This window comes from Phyllostomus discolor, chromosome 8 (genome assembly GCF_004126475.2).
Source record: "Phyllostomus discolor isolate MPI-MPIP mPhyDis1 chromosome 8, mPhyDis1.pri.v3, whole genome shotgun sequence".
Classification (NCBI taxonomy): Eukaryota; Metazoa; Chordata; class Mammalia; order Chiroptera; family Phyllostomidae; genus Phyllostomus; species Phyllostomus discolor.
The window spans coordinates 21,266,190-21,292,650 of record NC_040910.2 but is presented as its reverse complement, the minus strand read 5'-3'; the positions used below and the strand labels follow the sequence as shown (position 1 = coordinate 21,292,650).

The 26,461-nt window shown below is 36.7% G+C and overlaps 1 protein-coding gene across 2 annotated transcripts in view; it reads left to right on the top strand.

Annotated features, from left to right (window-relative positions):
- The window catches only part of TLL1 (tolloid like 1), a 155,476-nt gene that overhangs the window by 103,458 nt on the left and 25,557 nt on the right, over positions 1-26,461 (top strand). For both annotated transcript variants that reach the window (XM_028521099.2, XM_036031928.1), the window contains 7 exons: positions 3,870-3,972; positions 6,182-6,298; positions 7,500-7,645; positions 12,500-12,695; positions 14,912-15,037; positions 17,195-17,355; positions 20,127-20,307. In XM_028521099.2, the coding sequence (XP_028376900.1) occupies positions 3,870-3,972; positions 6,182-6,298; positions 7,500-7,645; positions 12,500-12,695; positions 14,912-15,037; positions 17,195-17,355; positions 20,127-20,307 (1,030 nt within the window). The remainder of the gene's footprint in view (positions 1-3,869; positions 3,973-6,181; positions 6,299-7,499; positions 7,646-12,499; positions 12,696-14,911; positions 15,038-17,194; positions 17,356-20,126; positions 20,308-26,461) is intronic.

Genomic DNA, 26,461 nt, shown 5'->3' with positions numbered 1-26,461 from the left:
ACAAAACTAGTGTGTTGTAAGCCAGGGACTCGAACCAAGGCCGTTCTTCTTTAGATTTTAAAGTAAGAATCCTTTACTTTGACCTGTTGATTTTCCTGAGAAATTTTAATAATTAAGCCTATATTTTTATATTTCCTGGTATAGTTGGATTACCTAAATTGGATTAATATTTTTATTTTATAACTGTTTTCATCATTTATATTGTAAGGGATGTCTGGATGTGTAGCTTGGAAATAGTAGTATATGAGAATCTTAACAGTGCTTCAGATTATTAGTGTTCCCTACACATTATCCAGCTAGATCCTTGTGATTTAATTCTGCGGAGCTCAACTTAATATGACGGCCTCCAGTTTACACTGAGAAAACTCATTCAGCCTCAGAAATGCGAAGTCAGCTAACCACTGAGAAGCTAGAACTTTAACCCAGGCTTTCGAACTCCCAGTCACAAATGGCTTCTGGTTGTAGCAGAAGATGCACATTTTCCCCTTTCGTATGATTCAGTCAGGGCTGAACAAAACTTTAATGATCAACTATTATGCCAGGAGTTGGCATATTTTTCTGGAAAGGATATACAGTAAATATTTTTAGCTCTGCAGGCTATACAGTCTGTTTCAGATACTCAATTCTGCTTTTGTTTCTCAAAATCAGACCTAGACAACATGTAAAGGAATGGTTCCAAGAAGACTTTTTATGGAAACTGGCTGCAGCCCGGGTTTGGCCCGTGGGGTCTAGTTTACTGATCCCTGTTCTTCTGTTCCTCGTCTTGTTTCTGAGAAGAGAACTGTAGTTTCCCTAAAGAGTTCATAGACTTGTCCAAGCTTCTTCTGGCTGGAGCCCAGAAATCTATTTCGTTTACTGCCTTTGATTCTAACATCTCTTTTGAAAGAGCTATTTAATAATTTGAATCCAATGGACGAGGTTTGTAGTATCTTCCCATCCTCAGCACTATAAGCTGTCAGTGCTGTTCTGCTTGGTCTTTCTGTGGTGCTTGTGGAATTAGCTGAGCTGGTCAGTGATGTCTTCGTTGTGCTGACAGAAGTTTATTGACATATTTTTCTCTGGAGACTTGCAGACACTCCGTCCCTGGACAGTTGATCTTTCTTCAGTGTCCTCCACTCGGCATCACTGTGAAACAAAGTGTTTAATAAGCAAACTCCACGGCAATTGTATCAATTTAACTTCACAGAATAATGACCAGAAACAAATCTTAGACTTGTTCCTTGTATCTCCCTCAAGCACAAGGGAATTACGGCTAATTTTAAATTGATAAATGGCAATACTTGTTATAAATAAAACATGTATACAGTCGTGCTCAGTAGTTTTTATTTTGCCATTCTGTGAAAAAAGATGCAACATATTTACATACAGTAGCATTACATAAAACACACAAGTATTTTCCAGTGTTTATCGTTTGTAATTCAAGGATGGACTCTGTTCGCATCCTTAGTCAAAGGCTAGCGTTTTGCCTCTACGTCAGAGCCCTAAGATTTGATTTTTAGAAAACCTAATCTTTATTACATTTTCTGCTTCGAAAGGACTCTGTGTTTTTTATTAAAGTAGGCCAGTTTTGTTTCTCCATGGTGCTTGGCGTTTAAAATAGAAGATTAAAAACAAGATAGGAAACTTTTCTGTTTAGAGTTATTCCTTTTCCAAATGTGTGTGCGTGTGCACGTGTGTGTGTTCCAGACTTCAAATATTAACTATTCGTTAGCAATCCAAACACATTGTTTCAATTCTGAATAAAATTTGATGATATACATAGTTTCAGTTTAGCTGATTTTTTCCTTTGTTGAGAAGGAAGTTGAAATTATTTGCATGCTATTATAAAATTCCCCTTTAAATCCAAGAGGGAAGCCACAAAGTAAGCCTTGGGGTCTACCGTTTGGGTCTGTATTCTGCTGTAATAAATGAATTCTTGTATGATCATACAGAATTGAAACCCTGGTGATTGCTATAAGGAGAATATACATACAAATAAAACTTAATATCAGGCACTGGTAGTATTCCCCATTTAAGTAGCAGACTGAAAGTAAATACAAAGTTAAGGAGAAAAACCACAAGTCATTTTCCAATTATGTCCCAAGAATAACTTAATATTGCATTGGTATTCAGAGATGGAAGGGAAAACATATTGGGATCTTCAGAAAAATAGTTCAGAAATTATATATTTTGATAATCAACTCTTTAGGATTATTGAAAAAGAAAGAAAATGATAAGTCCTTTGTCCTTGGTTATTTTGGAAATTTTTGTAAACGTTTTTGCGAATATATGAAATGATGAAATTAGGTGAAAGAGAAGAAAAACAAAAGAAAAACACTGCAAATAAGGTAGATAGAAATAAATGAACCATTTTATGAAAACCAAATTATGCCATATCTACTGTATTACACTTCAAAAAGTGTCTGCGTTTTTACATTCGTGGTAGATTTCATCTCTGTAATCTAGAAAGCATGTTTAAAGAAATTGAGATACATTGAATTCAATGGTGAAATGTTAATGCCATTATAAGGCATGATTGTCTTTCATTATAGTTAAATAAGTTCTTAGTTTCTATCTCTGTAAAATGATTATTTACATATGCAGTTATAACCAACTTTGGGGTACAATTTCATGGATATCATTGCGATGTTGAAGTATAAGGCACCATGAGAAATATTTATTGTTATACCATATCTTTATTCTGAGAAGAAGTAAGCTAGTTAAAGATTGATTTGCTACAAGTAGTACTTAACTTTCATTTAAATAATCAAGAAAGGGGAGAGATATGTTTCCTAATGCAAAAATGGTAATAATATCTAGAATATGGATTCAGGATTAATCGATATATTTTTTTCTTTTTCTTTTTTAAGTCATTCCTTGAGAGTTCTCATATCTAGATTTTTATATCATCACAAAAGGATTATATAAGTATTGTTACAAATTATAGTTTTATATTAGAAGCATTTTAAATATTTATAATTTGTCACTTTTAGCTAAGGTCTATTTTAGTTTTGGGAATAAAGAACATTCACTATGTGCCTTAATCATTTTAGCTATTTTAAGCAGAATACAGTTAGAATGAGTTTTTGAATATAAAAAATAGTTTCTAAGTGAATAGGTGAATGTCTCATTAGTTTGGTTCTCTTTTTGGTATAATGAAGTAAAAGAGAGTTAATTATTTGAAACGTAAAGTCTTTTTATAAAGCAATGAGAAAGTTGTCTTTCCAAGAGCTATTCTTGAATTATCTTCACAAAAAGCAACATCATTTCAAAACAAAGTACAGAATAAAGGGGCATGTGCAAGATCTAACTTGAAAGGCCTCTGAATATATATATTCTTGGATCTAGAGAAGCACAGTGACATCTGCCTTTGATCATAGTTACATGGACAAATTCAAATTCTAGAGCTGTTCCTAAAAGATTTCAACATACACAGTAATATTATGCTCTAGGAATATGGCACACGGTGGCTCTTTTTAACATGATTATATATGTCTGACTAGTCGTCTTTGAAATACATTTTTTAAAAAAAGACATTTATGGTGAAATCAGAATTTTTCATGGTTTAAGCCATGTTTATCTTAGAGAATTCAAAATAAGCTACATGAATAAAGGTTTCTGTTTGTTTCACAGTTGGTCAAATGTACGGAAACTTTGGTTTAGTTGCTAAAGCGTTGTGCTTTTATATTGTTGAACGTTAATGAGAATGATGAAATTAGGTTTTCTGTATTTTTTGTGAAGAAAAAAATATTAGTAGAATACTAATTTAGGGCAAAAAAATAACATCTGTTCGTTTTCAGAGGCGCCCTGGCATCCTAACCTCCAGGAGTCCGATCACCAGGTGCAGGTACAATCATTTTCACTGTCTGTTGTTTCACTCCGTTTTGCAGATCGTTTTAAATTTTACCACGATGGACTTATACAAAAGTAGTTTGTGCTGGTACGACTACATTGAAGTGCGAGATGGGTACTGGAGGAAGTCCGCGCTCCTTGGTAAGACACGACTGACCTTCTGTGTGGCTATGCATATAGTCTGTCCTGCCTACAATCACCTTAGAGTTAAAACTGTATGTGGCCAACACTTTCGTTTTATCATACTTTTGTAAGCCACAGTAAAAATACTCACAGACAGATCGATAAATGAGTAGATTGATTTAAACTAGCTTGAATGATGAGGGAGTACTCAGACCTGAGTTAGCATAATTAGAATAGCTTTCACATGTATTGTGTTTAGAGTGGCTACTCATCACAGTGTCTCTGTATTTTTAATTTTAAAAACATAGTTTTCATGAGGAAACCAGAGAAATTGTGTGTGTCTGTGTTTTGTTTCCTGTGCTCAGGCAGTAGAATGGGGCCTGTTCAATATGCTGTCGGTAGCTGGCTTCCTACACCAAGCATTTTAGCTTGTACTGTAGACGACACAGTTTTGCTTCACCGAGAGTTGCTCTTGTGGCTGAGAAGAGACCTCTGTAGTTTGTGTCATCAACTGTAGCTCAGATTTGGTGCCCAGGAAAGCCTGCAGCCAGTGTTGAACCACAGACCACACCGATAACTCGCACAAGAGACTTTCTTTCCCATTACCTCTGTGTTACCTAATGGTGAGAGCTGCTGTGAGCAGGGCAGCATCTACTCCATGTGGACTTTTGGGGGGATTGTGACTTTTCCTTTATTCTTAGAAGTAGCTTTGCTCCTTTGTGTGTTAAGTACTACACAGATCTTCTTTTTTTTTACCATCTAAAACCTATTGATTGTACACTGTTGTATTCAAAGTGGCAGCGGCTTTAGTAAGTCCAGGAGACCTGTAGAAGTGTTTAAAAGGAAGGAGAAAGTAAAGACTTGAACTAATTTGACAAGTCAGGTTGAGGCAAACATGGTCTTGAGCATTTGGTTTCTTAGCCTAGATGGAGCAATTTCTGATATATGTATGTGCGTTCCAAAGAGAACATTTCAGTTGATTCCTCATGTTGGAGAGTCTAATGTAAAGCTAAAACACTGGAGAGCATAGCCTTTCAGAGCGCTCCCAGCATCACGTGCTGCCGAAGCTGGGCACCCTTCACACTGCTTCAGTCGGATGGGGATGGGAGTTTTCGTGTGGAGAGCTCCCCCTCCCCGTGCTCCCCAAAAGCAAGTGTAGTCATCAGACCGGCAGCATCGTCATCGCTCGGAGGGTTGTTAAAAATGTGGACATTCATGTTCACTCCATCCCTTCTGAATTAGAGACTGTATTTTAAAAGACTCCCCAGCATTCACAGGCACATTAGTGTCTAAGAAACATTGTTCCCTTTTACATGCCCGTAATGTACTTTGCCAGTTAGGAAGACAGTTCCTCACCTGTTAGCTGCTGCTGTGAATTTACTTTACACTGACTGCCATTTAACTGTATGACATCATGGCCTGGGGCATGCAAAAATGGATGACAATGAATTATTGTTTGTAGAATAATTTCATGTGCATTGTCATATTTAACCACTTTGTCATCATATGGAAGCTCAGAGCACAATGGCAGACATACAGGAAGAATGAATTATTTTTGCACTGTCAAGGGAAGAAAGATATGACAGGAATATATTCATTTGGCATTATACTTGCCTAGGGATGTACACTTAGAAAAAAGCCAGAGCTTCCATTACATTTTTCTGGTACTGTTTGCCATGCTGCCTGCCGCAGTATAGGTGAGAGTGCTGCAGGTGAGGTGGAACCTGTGCAGCAATGGAAGAGCCTTCCAGCAACTCGGGGGGTTCCCCGATGAGTCACACTGGGCCTGGCCAGACAAAGAACCCCACTTCGAGTTGAGACATGCTTTGACCAAGTTACTGCCCTACTAATGACCAGACCGACAACTTGAACTGGTGTCTTGTACTTTTTTCTGTTCTTCGTAGAATAATATTCCCTGCCTCGATGTATCACATGACTATTTACAAGTTTGTCTTTTGAACTAGCTGTTTCTTCTTTTTATAGATAAGATACTGACATCAGTTGGTTCATCTGAGCATGTGCTCTAATAATTTATAAATGGATACAAAGAGATTGTTTTATTTCTCCACCTTTATTAAGTAAATATTAAGGTACAGTTATGACTTTAGTTACTAAGGATAGAGACAGGAACCGAATGCGGTTTCATGCATAATTTATAGCAAATGGGGAAAGCAGTGAGAATACAGAGTCACATTTAGGAGTCTCTCTTTATGCTTGTATTTTTTAGGCAGGTTCTGTGGGGACAGACTGCCCGAAGTCCTCACCTCCACAGATAGCAGAATGTGGATCGAGTTCCGCAGCAGCAGCAACTGGGTCGGGAAAGGCTTCGCGGCGCTCTATGAAGGCAAGTGGGGCTGCGCTTCACGGGTCACGTCCTCTGAGGGCCCTTGACAGGGACATCCTTTCTTTCCAAAACATAAGAGAATAAAAACAAATAAGTCCAAATTCACTAGAGTGCTATTGTAACTGTACTTTCATTATGAAGTTTTCCAAGCTTAAGTTGTCATACTCACCAGGATGATTTTTCATAAAATGACTCGGTAAGTACAAAGGGCAGGAACAACCTGGTTTCTGGTACCAGAGATGTACTAACACATGCAAGTACTCAGGGATGTGTGGGGGGAGAGGGGAGGGCATGAGAGTTCTTAAACTGCAAATGTTTCTGCATGCTAGTGTCAGAACATTATGAAGAAATGATCGTTTTCTTTCACATTGGATCTGTGTCCCTTGGGTGCCCGTATTGCTGAAATGCTCAGTTTTAGGAAACTGCACAGAAAGTAATTGTGCACATTCTGGAGCACGCATTGTCCCACGGAGCGGGTCAGCGTTCAAGGAAGAGTTTACTGGGCGCTTTGTTCCCTCCTGCTCGGAGACAATAGGTCGGCATTGTACTCCCCGGCTCGCTCCCTTCTCGCACGGTTGTGGGCAGAGGAGACCCTTCTCGCCTCTGCCCCTGCCAGGAGTTTAGGAAATTCAGAAGATGGAAGATTCCTGCTTCCCTCAAACTTTGAAGTAAATGGAGGCGTTTTGTTTCAAAGATTAACTGCATGGCAGTGAGAAGGGTTACTTGGAGGGAGCCGCAGATGGCGAGCACATGGCGCCAGCCCACTGCCAGAGGCCCAGAGGGCCCTGCGGAACTCCCCCCAACCAGCGGTTTCACCTGAGGTCACAACACCGAGGGAAGCTGCTCAGAGAGTCACAGAGCAAACTCACGCTAAATGTGCAAAACCTCTAAAGGGTTTTCAGTGTTAAAATAGGCTTTTCTTTGCCGGGAGGGAGGAGTAAAGGTGTGAATTAACAGTGATTTAAAAAAATCATATATTCATGTTATTATCTGATACTTATAGCTAAGTGGCTAGGTTTTTCTTTTCTTTATTTTTTTAGCAGCATCTAAATATTTACAACAGTACAACCAGCCAACTTTGATTGTTATAAACTGGTCTTTACAGACTCAGCTCCAGGCACTGAATGAAAATGTTATCTTAGAAGAAAACAAAAATGAAATGGTGTATTGAGGTTTATTTATTTATTTTTGCCGTCCTCAGCCATCTGTGGAGGTGAGATACGTAAAAACGAAGGGCAGATTCAGTCTCCTAATTATCCCGACGACTACAGGCCGATGAAGGAATGTGTGTGGAGAATAACAGTGACAGAAGCCTACTACGTCGGGTTGACCTTCCAGGCCTTTGAGGTAAAGTCTTCCAGGCAACCTTCTGGGGGCGTGGGCTCCATAAACGACAGTGGCATTTAAAGGGATCCTCATTAAATAAGCAAAGGACCAGAGAATCAGTTTTTTAATCAGCCGAGAGGCAAAGGATTGCCCATAAAATGTAACATCAAGAGCCAAAGCAGTTTTCCCCCCACCATCTTTGCTCTTCCCGCAGACATTTTCTAGAAGATTAAAGTGAGTTTACATTATCTGTGCTATTTGAATTAGAATGTTTGAAGTACTGACAATAGTTTCTTTTGACAAATGCACTGGCTTGTTTCACAAGGCTGTTTGAAGGGTCCATTAAATAATAGAACTTTTATTTCTCTTTTAAACTAAGAGGTTAAAAGGTAGGCTGTCTTTTTTGTTGTTGTTGGGGGGAAATCCATTTTTGCCATTATGCAGAAAATTGTTTATATCAGAAATAGGGATTTAAGTGTTCTTAGGAGCTTTTGACTTCATGAGGAATACTTTTGGAGGAGGAGGTCGGCACCGGCATCGTGTTATTAGATGAGGACAAAGTGAACTGCAGGCCCGTCAGCATTGTGGACCACAGTCTGGGCCCCGAACTCCCGAGCTGGCTGACGAGGCATTTTCGTGGGGTCAGAAGAACTGTGTTAGGGATTACAAGCCAAGAGATGGGGGGGAGTGATCAGGAACTCCAGAGTATGTTTAAATTTTAAAAAATCGGTCTAGAAATTGTGAGCCCAAGTGCATTGGGAAGGAATGATGAGATGGAGGTGATAAATCCTGGCACGGGTTGCATGGAGCCACAACCGGAGATCATGACTTTATTGCTTAGGAGGAGGATTCGCTGTCCAAGCAACCAGAAAGCAGAGGAGAACCCCATCCACCTCCAGAGTGTGCTGAGTGCAGTGACTGTGGCGGTGTCTCTGCCCCCACAGCAGGAGCCCCAGGGGCAGCAGGCATCACTCAATCATAAACCCAGAGAGTATTGCACCCCACTGCAAGCTGTGTCATATCATTTTTGAGCCTTGTCTCTACCTCTTTGCATGTGCCATTTAATTTCCAAGACATATTTTTTTAATCATGAAAAAGCTATAGTTTCTGCTGTAATCATGTTTATGCTCTTGGCGGTTTTGCATTTTTGGAAAACTTGGTTCTGAGATTATTTGATTCTCATTTACATTTTGGTGTATTAATGGATCAATAAGATTGCAAACATTATTCAAATTAGAACACTTTATCATTAACAATAAACTAAAAATTGGGTAGGATTCACCTGCTGTATAGAAAACAAAAGAACTGATTCATTGAAAAATTATCTACCTAATAACCTCAATACTTGTATGTTGTAATGTTGCAAAAATTAAGCAATGAACTGTCTTTCAATATATAATTCAATGTTTTATGGAATTTTATTACAGAAGTGAGGTCAGAAAATGTATTTATTCCATGCATCTAAAAACTAGGATAGTACAAAGGACAAATAGGAAAGATTTACATCTCACGCACTTAGAATCATGCCAAACACAAAGTAGTTACAATAAATACTTGTTGATTGAGTGAATGAGTAAATTATTACTGAGCTTTAGGATTAGGGAAAAGTCATGTCATAGTTTGGCTCACAGTACATTTTGTTATCTATAGTTTCCCTTTTCTCTCTTAATTTTGATTTATTTCCTTATGTGTTTTTCCTCCTTCATTTGTGTATTGGATATATTTGAGTGTCTACTAGGACTCATCTTCAAATGACTAGGCCCAAAACTTCGATTGTCTTACTCACTAACCCACACTTCTTCAGTTTTCCTTATTTCAGTACTTACTATTTCAGCATGTCACTATTTACTCAAAGAATATCCTCAATTCTACTTTTCTCTGCAACCCTGAGGCCAGCCCATCAGCACATTCCATTTATTTTTTTCTTTCAAGTATGTGCCGTACATAACCACATTATACCCGTGTCCTTTTCTGGCCACCGCTCTGTTCCCACCACTGCCCCTCCTCTTGAAACTTGGCCATGGCCCCACATCTCTACCCTGATCTCCATGTGGCCAGAATGATACTTATATAATGTAAGGTAGATCATGATGCTCCTCTGCTTAAATATTTTCAGGGATTTTCAATTGTACCTACAATAAAACACAGGTTTAATTACCATGGACAAAGGCAAACCATGATTTGGTCCCAAACTCCTTCTCCCTCTCTTTGTGGCCTGTGTCTCTGGGCCTTCCTTCTCTTCCTCAAAAACACCACGTTTATTCCCCCATCACAGCCTTCTACTTCAGGATCGTTGCTTTTTTTCTCCTCTCTTCCTTAATTCAGATTTCTGCTTAATTACCACCTCCTTAAAAATCCTTTCCTGGTAACTCGAAAATATTTTCTTACTTACAAGTGTCTATAAACCATTATTCTGTTTTACTTTGGTTCATTTGCGCTTAAACATTTTTCAATTTGTTATGAATTTGTTTATATGGTCTTTGTCTCTCACTGTATATGATCATTAGAGGGTAGGAATCTTAGCTAATTGATCACTGTATCTCCTGTACTACTAGATACATGATAAATTTTTGATGATAGGAGGGATGAATGGATGGATGAATTAAGGTGAGTGTGAGAACATATGATGATCAGTGGCTGGAAATTAATGTATCCTTTCTTTATCAAGGGTGCATAAGCTTCCGTACAAAAGGAAACAGGCCTGGACAGGTGAAAAGCTTTACCTTATGGCAGACCTACCATGCAGTGTGCCTGAATTTAATTAGAGGTCCTGAGTTCGAAGACATTCAGAAGTGACAAAGAATTTAGAAATGTGCTAATATACTATGTAAATCTTTTCAGATTAGGGAACTGAATTTAGGCCATTAACCTAGTATCACACAATGAGCACCAAACCAGCATTAAAACCCAGGTACGGTGGATTTTCATTACTCCCAGAGTCTGTATTTACAAATCTGCCTACTCTCTAAAATGTGTTTGTAACCCTCAAATCAGTACTCACGGTGCTTTCTGGGCTACTCGTGGACATGCCCAGAGCAGCAACATATCTGAATCATCTGACTGCACATTCCCAGCTCTGATGTGCCCTGTGGAGAAAATACGTATTTTAGATAAGCATCATTCAGGCATGAGTTACAGTGCTTTTGGCCAGAGTTCAGTGTTAATGAATTGATGATATATATTAAGGTGCCTTTAAACAGAAACAGTTAAAAGAAGATTATATATTGATTGCTTGACAAAAATTTTATGATCAGGAGTTTGCAGATACCTAACCCACTATTTTGCAGGAGCAATGTAGCCATTAATTCAGTGTTTTCAGTGACTTTATAGAACTTAAGTACCATAAATACTGAGAATTGACTGTATGTATGTTTTAACTTGTTCTAGTGGTTATCAGGTGGTTTGTTTCCTGTAGTCAGTTGTCTGTTTATAACAATTTATTTTTGTTTACATAATATATTTTTGATATACAGTTCATACATTTAATGTTGGAAATGTATAATTTTTAGAAAGTCCTCACCAATCTTCAGTGTTTTGTGGTTTTCTTGGTTATTATTCACTGATATCAGTCTTTCTATTTTTATAACTTTTTAATTGTCTATATTACCCTCTCCCCTTTCAGAGAAAAGATCCCTTAAGATAGATTTGTCCATTGTTCTGCTGAAATCTATAAAGAATTTAGTAGCTGTCCATTATCTCTACCTTTTTGTGAATTTATGGCATGACTTTACCTCTCCTAATGATATTTAGATTTTAATGTAAGTACAGAAAGAAAATCTGAACAAGTGCTTTTGTTAGTGAATCTCTGGCAACTCTGAGCAGAAAAGGACACTATTTGGGGATTAGAGATCCTGAAACTCCTGTAGGCATACCCTGCGAGAAGCTGTTCTTTCTGTAGTGGTTACCGGTGCATCTCGTCTTAAGACCAGTTCTGACCTGACTTGGTGCACGCCTGCAGATGATGTCTAAAATCACTGTGGACAGCTTGTCTGCGGGCTGGCAGCAGGGATTTGTAAAGAAGCCGCTATAGCACTGTTTTACTTGAGTGCTTCAGTAAGCTGAAATACAGAAGAGAAAATGTTTGGAATACTGAAATTGCTTATAGTACCAGCTTTCCAGAAATGTTAATAAAGCATGGAAGAAGAGAAATAAACTCAGGGCTTACTTATGTTTACATTGAAATCTCCACCTACATTACATTAAGCGGGGTTAAGTTTGAGGTACTTGTCCACATTTCTACATACTATTTTGGCTATAGGTCTCTTATGATGTTTAACAGTCTTACTCATCACTACTGCAAGCTACAAAGTCCTAAACTATTTACAGAAGTATTTATGTTTGTACTTTGTGGACTGCCTTGCTAAAAGTAATCTTTTCACCCTTTTAAGGATTTTATATTAGTTTAAATTAGGTAGACTAGTCTTTGTTAATGAACTAGGAAGCCTAGACAAGGAGATCTTAATTATTTAACATTTTTATGCTTGGGATATGCTGTGTTGGGATATTTGGCTGAGAATATATATTGGTTAATAACTATCAAGGAGAATTAAGTACTTCTTCAGAATTATGATTAGGATACAATTCTACTCTGAAAGATTACCACTTGTATTTTAATTTTGTTTTGAAAGGCAGTTAACTGTTGTGGAGCTCGTGCATGTAGGTGTTTTGTTCTGTAGACTTGTTTTCGTATCTGCCCACGTCTGCCAGAATGTGGGTGTCATTCATGGGCAGCGTAGCTATTGCCACGCATACTCGCCAGAAATGTTCGCATTTGACACAGGTAATCTGTCATGTGACCCTATCCATAATAATCTTTTCATAGAAGTCATTTCATCTATTAATAAGGTATATATTCACTTGTCTTCACTCTTTCAGATCGAAAGACATGACAACTGTGCCTATGACTACCTGGAAGTTCGGGATGGGACGAGTGAAAACAGCCCTTTGATAGGGCGTTTCTGTGGCTACGATAAGCCTGAAGACATCAGGTCTACCTCCAACACTTTGTGGATGAAGTTTGTTTCTGATGGAACTGTGAACAAGGCAGGGTTTGCTGCCAATTTTTTTAAAGGTAATTTGAAATCATTTGAAACATGAGATTTTCCTTGTCAGGGGTAAGTATGATATTTCGCCTTGAGGTAGGGGACACCTGGAGCAAGGTTTTACTGAAAGTTGAAGTCTGCCCTGTTCGTCAGGGGATTTTGGTGGGTTTAGACGGAAAAGGTTATTGGTAAAACACTGAAATTTTGGACTTTATAGCTCAGGATTGGAGTTCCATTAGGATATTCTACCATTTTTTTAAATGAAATGGACAAAGAAAAATCCCAAAGGGTATACCCCAAAGGGTATAGACTGGGAGAAAAAAATTGCAATGTAGTCAACAAAGGATTCATAGCCGGTAAGGGGTTTACCAACTTGTAGTTCATCTATTTGTTTTTAGGTGGCAGCACTCTGAAATCACCCATTGCAGAATGGCTTTCACTGCACTGAAAATAATTTATGGCATCCTTATTGGAATACCTAAAATGTTTTTTTTAAAGTTTGTTTTTAAGACTTTATTTTATTTTATTTTTACACAGAGGGGAAGGGAGGGAGAAAGAGAGGAAGAGAAACATCAGTATGTGGTTGCCTCTCACATGGCCCCTTACTGGGGACCTGGCCTGCAACCCAGGCATGTGCCCTGACTGGGAATCGAACCAGCGACCCTTCGCAGGCCAGTGCTCAATCCACTGAGCCACACCAGCCAGGGTGCTTTTTATTTTTTTGACAAAGAATTATTATTGATCTAACACTTAATATTTATTTTGGACAGAGTTATTACTCATAAGCCTTAATTTTATTGTGTAACAAAATTTTAGTTCACTTTCATGTTCCATATTTAGTGTATATTATTAAAGTAAAAAAACTATTTTAGTAAAAATTGTAACATCAGATATGCATTTAGAGAATTTATAGATGCTTATGTTAAATTTGTCATTATAGAATAAAATCTTTTATGGGAAGACAATAAATTTGTCTTTACTGATTTTTATGGGATAAGTGATGGATTCAGTTGGGTATGTCAAAATTTGGTGTGATAAATAACATATTTTTGGACCATAAGATACACCTAGGTTTTAGAGGAGGAAAATAGGCAAAAAGATTTTGAAGCAAAAAATGTGGTAAAATATTCAATAACATAAATAACATAATATTTCACCAATGTAAATGTAAAGCTACATTCGGACTATAAGACGCAACCCCTCCCCCCATTTTCCTCCCAAATTTGGGGGGAGGAAGAGGAGCAAGAAAAAAAAGTGTGTCTTATAGTTCGTAAAATACAGTTTCTATCATTTTCATTATTTAAAAAACAACAGTATAATGGATATTTCCTAAGAGTTACTTAGGTATTCAGCATATGAATGGAAAGGCAGAGAACCTTGGCAATTTTACTGTCTACTATATTCAAAGTATTTATTAAAATGTACATTTACATGTTTTAAATCTCCCTGTGTTACATTGTATAATATTCTATCAGGATTTTCTCACGTGATAGTTATATATTTGGTTATCAAAAATGCTTAGTGTTTTGCTGATACATAATTATTCCAAAGACAATTGTTTGCAAATTTGCTAACTCACATTAGGTTATTCCTAAAAAGTGAAATTGTAGAGTAACTTGTTATGTATATTTTTTAAATAGTATGTATTTTTCACATATATGTTTCATACATATTTTATGTATAATTAAAATAGCATATAATTTACAAACTATGGAATTGTTATATTTTTGGATTAATATGTCTTTAAAGAAACACAGAATGCTTTAAACTTAAAGGAGTTCCAGTAAGTTTCTGAGTTTTTTTCTTTTTAATTTATATTCATCGTAATCTATTTCTTTAAAAGCATTTTAAAGGCTCTCTAGCAAATTATACTATGAAATCAATAGGTGAAGCTGTGTTTTTTCAGTAAGTTTTTGTTTCATTCTGAAAAATCTCTCGGTTTTAATAATGGCCTTTGACCTTAAATGTAGAAGCTGCATATAATGCGTGTGAGACAAGGTGGTCTTCAGGGGGCCCTGCTCTAGGTTTCTAGGATTCTGGTTCTTACACATTCTTGGGTTGCATACCATGAAGTCTTCTTTTTTTTATGTATCAAGGGCTTGCAAATTGTTCCTGCTTCTTTCTTGAAGCAATGGTCTCAGTTCCATTCAGAGCTATTAAGCCTATATTTTCAAAAAAAATCTTACATCTTAGGAAGCAAAAACGAAACACTGCAGTCACTCTCTAACTCTCTCGGTCTTTACAGAGGAAGACGAGTGTGCCAAGCCTGACCGCGGAGGCTGTGAGCAGCGATGTCTGAACACGCTGGGCAGCTACCAGTGTGCGTGCGAGCCTGGCTATGAGCTGGGGCCGGACAAAAGGAGCTGCGAAGGTAGGACTGGCTCTGCGCTTGGCGCTCCCTGCCCGAACCCCTCCGCCGGATGCCTTTCATTCTCTATAGTCCCATTCTCTTGCTCTCTCTCTGCCTCCCTCTTCCTTTCCTTTCCTTTATAGTAACTTCTTTCCTCAACTAGTAAGACTCAACTTATAGTCACCACTAATGTGAACCTGCCTAGGTTCTCATTATAAAGTCAATCATTTCCTCCTTGGGTTACCAACCAGGTCAATTGTTTATCAATCAATCAATCAATCAATCTAATCTTTATATGTTTCTATTTTGTCTCAAGCAATCTATCTAATCTATATATGTTTCTATTTTTGTCTCTCTCTCTGGGCCTTGATTTTTATACACCTGTCTATGCACCCATCATTTACTTTTTCCTCATGTAATTTATGGGTGCATCTTTCTTGTTAAACTGCAGACACCTGATTCTGAGTCATCTTTGTATTTCTGGCACCTGGCACAGTCAGATACAAAGCAGACACTAAATATATTATATTAAGAAAAGGTTCATGAGCAAAGACGTTTTGTCATGTTTTCTACATTTCCTCTGTTAGTTCATGGTGATATTTCTTGTAGTGTTTTGTTGCCCTGTCCTGTGATCTCTTCCTTCAGAATTTTTTTTAAAGATCTTATTCATTTATTTTTAGAGAGAAGGGAAGAGAAGGAGAAAGAAAGGTAGAGAAACATCCATGTTCAAGAGAAATATTGACGGGCTGTCTCTTGCAGGCTCCCATCTAGGGACCTGGCCCGAAACCCAGGTGTGTGCCCAGGCCAGAAGTCAAACCAGAGACCTCTCGGTGTAGGCCAGTGCTCGGTCCAGTGAGCCACACCAGCCAGGGCTCTTCCCTCAGAATTTAAAGCTGACTCTTTTCCATGTCCTGTTCCACACTGTAGGCTTTATACTCAAATAACAGAAAAGTTCATAAACTGATCTGCCTTTCTCTATTCCAGTCCTCATTCATTCCCCTCTGAAATCTCTGCCAAAGTCATTCTCAGTGAACTTACAGTGCTTTAACATCATTTATAGCTGTGCATTTATTAAAGTTACTTCTGATGTTTCTCACAACAATGTAAGCTCCTCACACATGGGCACCTCATTTTCTGGTGTGTCTGTAACAGAGGACATAGTAAGTGGCAAAGGTAGCAGAATTATTTGCTTAATGAATAAATGCCACACTCCAGTTGACCTATTTATAAAAATCAGGGACTCCCTGTTTCTTCCTAAAAGTTTAAACTTAAGAGATGTATCTATAAATATAAAGATACACACACACACAGGGTTGGGAAAAAGTAGGTTTACAGTTGTTTGTATGAAAATTATCCAATAACTACTAAACAATACAAGAATAAATGTTTCATGTATCACAACTGTAAACCTACTTTCACCCCACCTGCACATGTGTGTATACACACAAAGACAGTTAAACAGAGAACAGTTACTTTGAGTAACTCTTGATTCCCTAGGAGTTAATGGTAAACCATGTACAATATACTTATCATCAGCTCGCTCTCACATACCCTGATTTTGCTAAACTCCCTTCCAATAAGGAAAAAAGGTAACATAAATAGTTACTCTTTTAAACAGATCATCTGAAAGGGAAAGAATACCAGGTGTTAAATGAAGTTTTGGGGATTACAGCTATGTTCCATTTACTATAGTTTATCTTGCCTGCTAGTCGGGCAACTCTTTCCCAGAAATTGCTTGTGTTGGAAAAAAGAGTTGAAAGAAATAAAGAATTGATTTTGACCTTACTGCATCAGACTGTGTCGAGCTTTACATGTATCTTTTCATTGATTCTCACAATAACCCTATATGTTGTAGATGTTATTAAACCCACCTAGGAGACAAGGGTGCTGACACCCAGTTTTCCTTATATGGGTCACCCAACTTTACAATCTAAAATGTTGTAGTGCAGCCATACATTGCGTGGCTCCACAGCTGCAAAATAATCAGTTAATACGTGGGGATAGATGATTTAGAAAGTTGTACTGAAGACTTTAGGGACAGAGATTGCAGCTCTCTAGATTCTGAAAAATCTGGAAAGCGGTTGAAATTTGATGTGAAGATGTTTGGTTATCGCAGGAAGGCACAAAGATGGGGATAGCTGTGTTCAGGGAAAACCTTGTCTTTCTGTTCTCCTCTAGCGGCGTGTGGCGGACTTCTCACCAAACTCAATGGCACCATAACCACTCCAGGCTGGCCCAAGGAGTACCCGCCTAACAAAAACTGCATGTGGCAAGTGATTGCGCCGACCCAGTACAGAATTTCTGTGAAGTTTGAGTTTTTTGAATTGGAGGGCAATGAAGTAAGTGAACAATAAATGTGATTTTTTTTCTGTCATGTTTTTGGAATTCCTGCAGGCAAACTGGTGAACCAGAAATGTAGAGAAGGAAAGACTGTAGTTCAGTGGCAGTAGTGTTGGCGTTGTCATCGACATTGTGCGCTCTGCTGCTCATTTCTGCAACTGTTTGCAATTCCTGTTGGCATTGGATAGTATTGTGCACTGTTTCTGGGAGACCGAAAATGAGGGAGTTTTTATTTAGTGTATTAATATACCACATTTTCTGCTTTATTAAAGAACTAAAAAATTTAGGGTCAGCTTTATGTCACATAGGTTTTTCTGAAAAAAATAAATCAAAATCTGCTGGTTGAGTCATAACAAAAATATTCTTCTGGGAGAACCTGGTATATTTGTGGAAATGGTTACATTTTTATTACATAAGTAATTTGTTATTATTAAGGTGCTTGTGGTTCACAAGTAAGGACAGATGAATACTTTATCCCCAATAAAAGATGCTTTTAGTTGATATTACCTTTGATTTACAAGATTAATATTTTTAACCTCAGTAAAAGATGCATTTACTTGGTACTGTCTTTCCTTTACAAAAGTGTTCTGTAGTAAAAGTACAGTTTTGTGTTAGGTGACCACATTTAAACAAGTGAAATAATTTATTTGAAAGGCAGTCCTGTGTGTTTTTAAATCTCTTACTAATGGCTTTGAGGTAAAACGAAGTTGTTTACTTCTGTGTTTCTTTAGAGGAGATTAAAGTTTGAAATGTGACACACTTATGTATTTCAGAGAATTGTAGAACTGTAGGGCTCAGTGGGCATTTAAGATCTTTACATCATGTCTAAGTTTCATGATGGGAAAAACCACAATTTATATTCATAATATACTTTATACACACGGACATCATTTTTCTTTAGTGTTATCTGAAATTTGGAGATACTTTGAAATGAAGAAAATAATTTCTATAATATTTTTTGGAAAAGCTTTCATATGAGTGACACTTTTTTGAAAATGGGAATCTCCCTGCCAGTTCTGTGGTTGGATATAACTCTGCGTTGAATGACTTCTGTTCTCTCCGTTTTCCCTAAAGCTGTTAGTGGTGCCAGGTATGGCATTTTGATTCATGGATTGGTTGATGTTCCTAAGAAGGCTAGAAGTTTGTATTCAGGAGGAAGAAGGGCAGAGGGCTTTAAATTAATTTGGAACACCGTGTTCCAAAAGCATTCTTCTCATGGTAGTGGTCTTTATTCCTGGAGGGACCGTTCACAAACTCTGTAATATGTCCCAGAATTCTTCAACTTACAATGATGTTCCTTGTGTGGAAGGCTGTTACAAAATTCTGTGCATTTTCATAGTTTGATGTCCTAACTATTTTAAATGAAGACATAAGCAAACACTTGACCCATAGACTAGTGAGTTGTTAAAACTTGGTTATTGGGTTGATTAAATTGATACCCAAAAGCAAAGTCACTGTCAAACAACTTTATCCTTGGTAACACTCTCCTCTGTCAGAGCCCTTCTCCAAACAAAAGTTGCAGCTGCAACAAAATAGACAGAAAATGTACTTCATTTTTCCTAGCAGTATTTTGCTAATTCACTGCCTAATGAATATCACAAGAAGTGGTAATTTGAGTTGACATATTGCAAAAGTACAGGTCATGCCCCAGGGTTCAATCATATGCATTGTTAAACCTGCTAATTTCTCATTTATGTAATAAGGTCATTCACACAAGATGTATTCTTTAGGATGTGCCCTGTCACAACTTTAAAATTGTTGTATGGAAACATCTGTTAGTGCCCATAAAATTGCTTAAGGATACCTGGCACTCACATAGCTTCTTCCATTTTGGTGGCGGTTGTGTATTACATATAAATTTGATTTCATTTTAGTATAAATTTCTGCCCCCATTCCACTGTTTAGAATTTATTCGCAATCCTGCAGCGTTGCTGCAGAGTAACTTCACGGTACCTAGGAATTCAAAGAAATTAAGAAGCACTGGTTTGTTTGTAAGTTTGAAAGGCAAGGGATCCTTTTTATTATATACCTAGTATCTATCTCACTTTGAGTGTTCCTAAGGGTGCTGTTTTGAATTGAATAAAGTTTTGGGGAGGCAACTCTGGACGAAGCCAAACTCTGTGTCCCCATGCTGCCCCTTATGATATGTATAATTTGGGGCAAGTTATATAAATTTTCTGAGCCTCAGTTTTCTCATTTGACAATAGAAAGGATCATTTCTATCACTAGTGGTTGTTTCATGGACTAAATGTGCCAAATTCAATGTGTAATTGTTGTTAGTATGAACTAAGACAGTGCACGACAAGTTCTTTCGATTTCTAGTGAAAATTTAAACATTTAAAACGAGATATCAGGTGCACACTATAAATATATATTAATAAGCACACATTTATATATAAATCTCTTGGAAGAAGATATTCAGAGAATTCTCAAATCTGTTTTCGAAGGCTTTCTGTCTCATATTTGGACCCTTTTCTTGATTTTTTTCCCTTCACCTATTAAGTCCAGTTTGATGGGTATGTAAAGTACAGCACAGGGAATATAAGTCAATATTACTATAATAACTATGTACAGTGCCCAGTGGGCAGTGGAAATAGCAGGGGGATCTCTTTGCAAACCATATGATTGTCTGATCACCATTCTGTACACCTGAAACTAATATAAAACAACACTGAATGTCTGCTGTATTTGAAAAGTAAAATTTAGAAAATAAACGTGAGTTCTCTGATACTTTCAAATCTGGTGACTACAATAGCCATTCTCCCCCTAGGTTTGCAAATACGATTACGTGGAGATTTGGAGCGGCCTCTCCTCCGAGTCGAAGCTGCACGGCAAGTTCTGTGGAGCCGAAGTGCCCGAGGTGATCACATCCCAGTTCAACAACATGAGAATCGAGTTCAGGTCGGACAACACTGTATCCAAAAAGGGCTTCAAGGCACATTTTTTCTCAGGTATCAGTATGTGCGAGCTGCATGTGTATATTACAAATTTTCAACTGGCATAAATCATATGTTATACGTTCTTCATAGTTTTCTATAAATGTAACTTGGAGGTGCACAGAACGCATGAGCATTTAGCCTAGGTTGAACAATTTACTTAAAATAGGATGTTCACAACAGGGGCCCTGTTGAAATGTAGCTGTCAAACACTCAAATCTTAAATAAACTAATCAAATATTATAAAAGCTAGTACAAGTAACACAAAGCTACTGTAATAATATTCTCATATAGTGACTTTACTCTTTACAAGCGGATGGGGTAATGATACCAGACTTCCAATAACTAGCAGATGTTTCTCAAAATAATATATTTTTGTTTTCAGAATATGTGGTCCCATTTTTTATTCTTACTACTTAGCAACATATTTCTCCTGTTAGTATGTGTTTATTCTTATTAGCTGATATTAAAATCACACTTTGCTTCACCACCATAGAGGTGATTACAGAGAGAGCTAAAACTATGGAAATTACCCCTTTACTAAAAACAGTGTTATTAGCAGATATATTTAGCATTTTGACATTTTGTGTTTGAAATTTCATGTTTAGGTTAATGAATTCACAGTAAAATTTATCTGTCTTAAAAAGCTGAAATTTGATGAAAGGCCCCCAGTTTTAAGGAAATATATAGAAATAGAAACACCAGTAAAATTCCTTTATTTTCCCAATTTCAATCTTATAAAAATATTATTGTGAAATGTTAAAAATAGATACAATTGTAATCAATCTTAGTAGAGCAATCTATTCTGCCTTTCAGACTGGCAAGCAATTTAAAGCAACTGAATTCCAATTATGTTTTAATATTAGGTCATTTGGATTGAGTTAATTCAAAGTCCATTTATTCCAGTCCCCATGTGTTTAAAATTAATGAGATCTACAATGGCCAGGGTTTGTTTGGGGTTTTCAGTGTAATTGAAGTTAATGGTTCACAAGCTCCATTGAGGTCCAAGTCATACAGAAAAGTATGTTCAAAATACAATGGATCCCAGCTCCCTTGTTCTCATTCCCGTCCTCTCCCCAGATGTAACTGCCTTGTAAAAATTCTTCTCAGGCATTCATCTAAGATTTGTGTTATTCAAAGTAGACTTTTAATATCCCATTTCAATGAAAGAAAGACTTCCTTAGTCTTCACTATTTTAAAAATATTATGTATGCTACCTATTTTAGATTTCCAACCATTAGACATACGATTTCTTAGGGCCACTTGAATATTTATTTTAAAAATTGAAATTGTAAAGTAAGTTTTATCATAATATTAATAATATTCAGCATCCTTGTCACTTTAAGTTAGGTATACATTTTATTTAATAATAGTTGTTAAAAAGTATTTGTAACTTGTTAATACTTGTTACATGCTAGGTATACTGGTGACAAAGTATGATTAAACGTAAAGTTACCAGAGTATTTAAAATTCAGTCTCTGATATTTTTGGTCAGGCAGAACTTTCCAAATTATAAAGACAGATTATTTTTTGTATCTTTAGAACAATGCTATTGCAATGTAAGGCATGCTACTGGAATTCTCATGCCATAGATATGAAGGCACACACAGCAGGTGCTGTTCTCTGCACATGGCAGGACTTAGTCTGCTCCTGTCTCTGTGTAGCTGTGAATTGTAGCATCATCTGAGTAGCTTGGCCGCACTGAAGCTCATAATAGTTAATTTGCTGAGTAAACCACGTTTACTGATGCAAATCATTTTAGAAAATCATCTCTGTTTCTAGTGTTTATCAGTCCTGTATTTAAAAATTATAACTCAACTAGGAGACAGTACTTCATTAGCTTTGACAGCATCTAAGCTAAGTTTTTTGATGATATGTAGGTAGTTAAGTGTGCTGAACAATGAAGTTCAAAGTGAAATTAAACCCCAAACCTTCCAATAGCTGCCAGTTTGAGAACTGGCTATGCAGACACACATTATCTCTTTAATAATCACAATAAGGCTGTGTAGCATTCTCATCATTATATTCATTTGGCAGATGAAGCAGCTGAGGAGTTAAGTAAACTGCTTAGTGTCACCAAACATTTAAACCCTTGTTTGTCTTGGTTTGGCTTAAGTCTGAGAGCTGATCATGCCCTTTGCGAATGGCGTTAGTTACACTTACGCTGAACACATTTGTGACCTGAAAAAGAGCAGCTATACTTTTCACCTCTTGATTAGATTTTTATTTTGTGAAGTCCAAGATAATTATTATTAAGTATAAACTTTCCGTGTCTTTTTTCTGTGCATTGAAAAAGTCTTGGCAGTGTGTCAGATTCATGTTTAAAATACAGTGGCTCTGGGTGAGTAATTCGATCTATTTCATATTTAAGTGCCTGGAGGATCCCCTTGCTCAAGAAAAAGCAAGATAAAAACTTTATATTTGTAATAAAGACATGGTGTGGTACTATCAAGAAGTGGCAACAAACAGGGACTTATGTTACCTACTGTCCTAATTATGGTCATCTCACAAAATCATAATTTATAAAAGATCACCTATTTTAAAGGATAGATGCTACTCACATTGAAAAGATTATCTGAGTTCTAATAATGCTTTAAGAATAATGATATATAGCCATGTGTTGATTTAATGATTCCATTGTATAAGTAGTTATCTATGATAAAATGTTAATGCAAATCTAGGTAGAAAACTGCACTGTGCCCACAGCTGAGCACGGGGGGGGGGGGGAGCAGACCTGGAAGGTGCTCCCCCAAAATACCAAGAATATATGTGTTAAGGCTGAGAGTTGGTGCGTTCCAGTTCTTCTCCAAATTTCTCTCAGTTTTCATCTGCTTTAAATATAAAAATAACTTTAGGAGAAAAACACACATCGTACTTCTACCTATCTGTTACCCCAAATATTTCTAGACTTGCAAACATTACCTAATACATTTTGATCATTGAAAATTAACATTATGCTAAGTGAAATAAGCCAGACAGAGAAAGATAAATACCATATGATTTCTCTCATATGTGGAATCTAATGAACAAACTGAACACGGAAAATGGGGACAGACTCATAGATGGAGAGCAGATGACAGCTGGTGGTGGGGGAGTGGAGGGGCTGAGCAGAAAGGGAAAAGGGCCGATGGACACGGACCACAGAGTGGTGATTGCTGCAGGGATGGGGTGTAAGGGGACTGAATGGTAATGGAAAAAATACTTTAAAGATTACATCTTTAAAAATGAAGACAATTTTTACATATTAATTAGCTAATAACCAATAACACAAGTTAATATGTTTTTAATTGAGTTAAATTTTATAATTTTACTTTTTATAGTTAATTTGTAATAATCTCTTATTATAGACAATTGCATAAATGTTACTCTATTATGCCTGTTAATCAGGAGATGTTTTATAAAGACTTTAGTCTTAAATGGTTCTGTTCGTAACCAGTGTTCTAAAAATGTCAGAAGTGTTATGTGTTTATGAAAAACTAATGAGTGATATAACATGTTCAACTACTTTTTCACATTCTTTTTCTAAGAACAACTATCAAAGAATTCAATAAAAAACCAATATTTGACACCAGGTGATTCCATATTACTTGGAGAGGAAAACTGTTTTAGAAGTAAATTCTAGCTTTCTTTCTGCTAACTGATGCATCAAGGAAAAATGAAATATACTTAGGTTTTTAGTGTATAGTATACAATGAAAATATTTATAATCATATAGAGATTTTAGTTATTTTGTCACATGGCCCTTGAACTTAAGCCCTTAAGAGACCTAGGAAATGGAACTAGAAGAATGACTCTAAGGTATTTTTTTATTTTTAAATTTATTATTGTTCAATTACAGTTGTCCCCATTTTTCCCTCATTGCTCTCCCCTGCCTGGCCCACCCCACTCCCATGTGCAATCCTCCCCCCGCTGTCCTTGTCTGTGGGTCCTGTGTACAGGTTCCTTGACTTCACCCTTCTCCTTCTTCCCCCCGTTATCTTAGAATGATTAATATTGATTTCCTGTCACCTCCATGTTCATAAAAATAATAAACCATCACATATGAATTCTCCTATAATATCTTAAATTAGTCATGAAACATTCTATAGCTTGAAAATTTGGAATTTATTATAGCACATGTCAGAAGGTCTATAAACTCTTCTATAAGTGTAATGTATTGTACTAATTGTAGGGTACATTTAAAAGGCAATATAATGAAGTAATACCAAAGCAAATAAGGATATTAGAACTACCAAAGTGAAGTCATTTGGACATGATATAGAATTATGTGTCTATTCAATTTGTAGCTAATTCAGAATATAGTGGCAGGCATTTTATAGAATAAGAATACATTATGTTATTTTCTTGAACTGAGTGAGGTTTTTTTCCCTAGATGAGCAATATACTTATTTTATATGATAGTAAAACCAAATTAATTTTATGTGATGTTGTTCTTGAACTTAGTACACAAATATGCACTGGTATACACAATGTAGTTTACATATTTTAAGTGGTCAGGCAATGTTATTTTTCAGTTATAAATTATAACTAAAAACAAAATTATTTTTCTTTATATGGGTTATAGAGACTTAAAGATACTATTAGTAGGATTTTATGCATTTTAAAATTTTAATTGTAACATTCATTATTTGGAAACAATATAACAAGTAACTTTAGGCGATGAGAGCTGAGCATAGACATTGTACCCTTCTAGGGAACCCTGTACTAGTGCAAAGATTCAATTATGACTTCTAATAGTGAGAATCCAGAATTTGAAGAATAAAGCTCATTTAAAAGCAGTCTTCCTCATGGGTAACTTCAATGGGAGTGTGATGTATTACTGATGGACCTAGTGACTTAGTTTTGGGAAGAAATGGAATAAAACCCACATGTCCTGACTCCCAGCTTCCTCATTCACCTTTTACTGTATACAGCTATTTCTTTACGTTGTTCCTCCCATACACCATTCCTGTCAGGGACTGTTCATAGGTATTTTAGGAGCTATTCAACCTGATTTTATTCTAACAAAAGTTTACATATCAGTGTGATTAATTTCAAGCAGAAACACAATGAGAACTTCCCTATGATTTTGAATCATGTTCCAAGTTTTCGTTATTAATGGCATTCAAATATTTGCATGTTTTAGAAACAGTGAATTGTCTTGTTGTAGGTCAGAGTTTATGAGTGATTTTTTAAAGGTGATTATTCAGTAGTTCTGTGCTGAAACCTGTGCACACCACGTGTGTGTACACATGCATGGGAGTGTGTGTGCACGCACACAAGTATGCATGGGTCTGTTTGTTTTATGTTTGTGCATTTGTTGGGAGTATATCTGCTCATACGTGTTTCTTTTCCGGTGGATGGACCCTTCTTTTCCTACAGACAAGGAAGCTTTCTGCAAAGGGAAGATTTTTATTTTTGAATCTTGCAAGAACTTGATACAGGTTGCCACTTCCATTCCGTCCAGTATGTATTATTCATGGACTGATGGCCTCTGGTAGTCTCAGAGGTACTCTGCAGGCCTCTGCTGGGAAAATGCCACCTCCTTTGTCCCTTATAATGGACCTGTCCTTCATCTAACATGAAGGAATGGGAAGGAGCTATGTCCATTCCAATGAAGGAGGCTGATTTCCATCTTTAGAAAATAAATGTTTTTATTTCTACTCAACAAAACATTCACTTCTCTCACTAATAAAAGCTATCTTAAAAATGTTGTGCCTACAGTATGAAAATGCTAGAAAATTTCAAATGAATTATTGATCAAATACTCATTTATTACACAAGCATTCTAAGAAATATATAAAACTCTGCATTCTTCTTTCCTTTGGATTTTCATTGTTCAAAATATTTGTAATTTGTGTTGTAAGAGAAAAAGGGAGAAAAAAGTGAAGTCATAATTGTGTTTGCTAATAGCTTCTTCCTCTGATGTGATGACCTTTCATACATAGGAAGTCTAGAATATGTTTGTGGAATGAGATCTTTTATGATGTTGCTATGTCTCATTAACATAGATATTCTTGAATTGCATTCACTTCTATCGTTTATTTACTTCTATTCAAACAAGTGTTTTTTAGAATAACCTTAACATATTCATTACTCCCTACACAACTTAAAATATTAAGTTAAATACCTTTCTTTATCTGAATGACATAAGACACCTGGGTAATTTAAGTATTCCAGTGTTTACTGA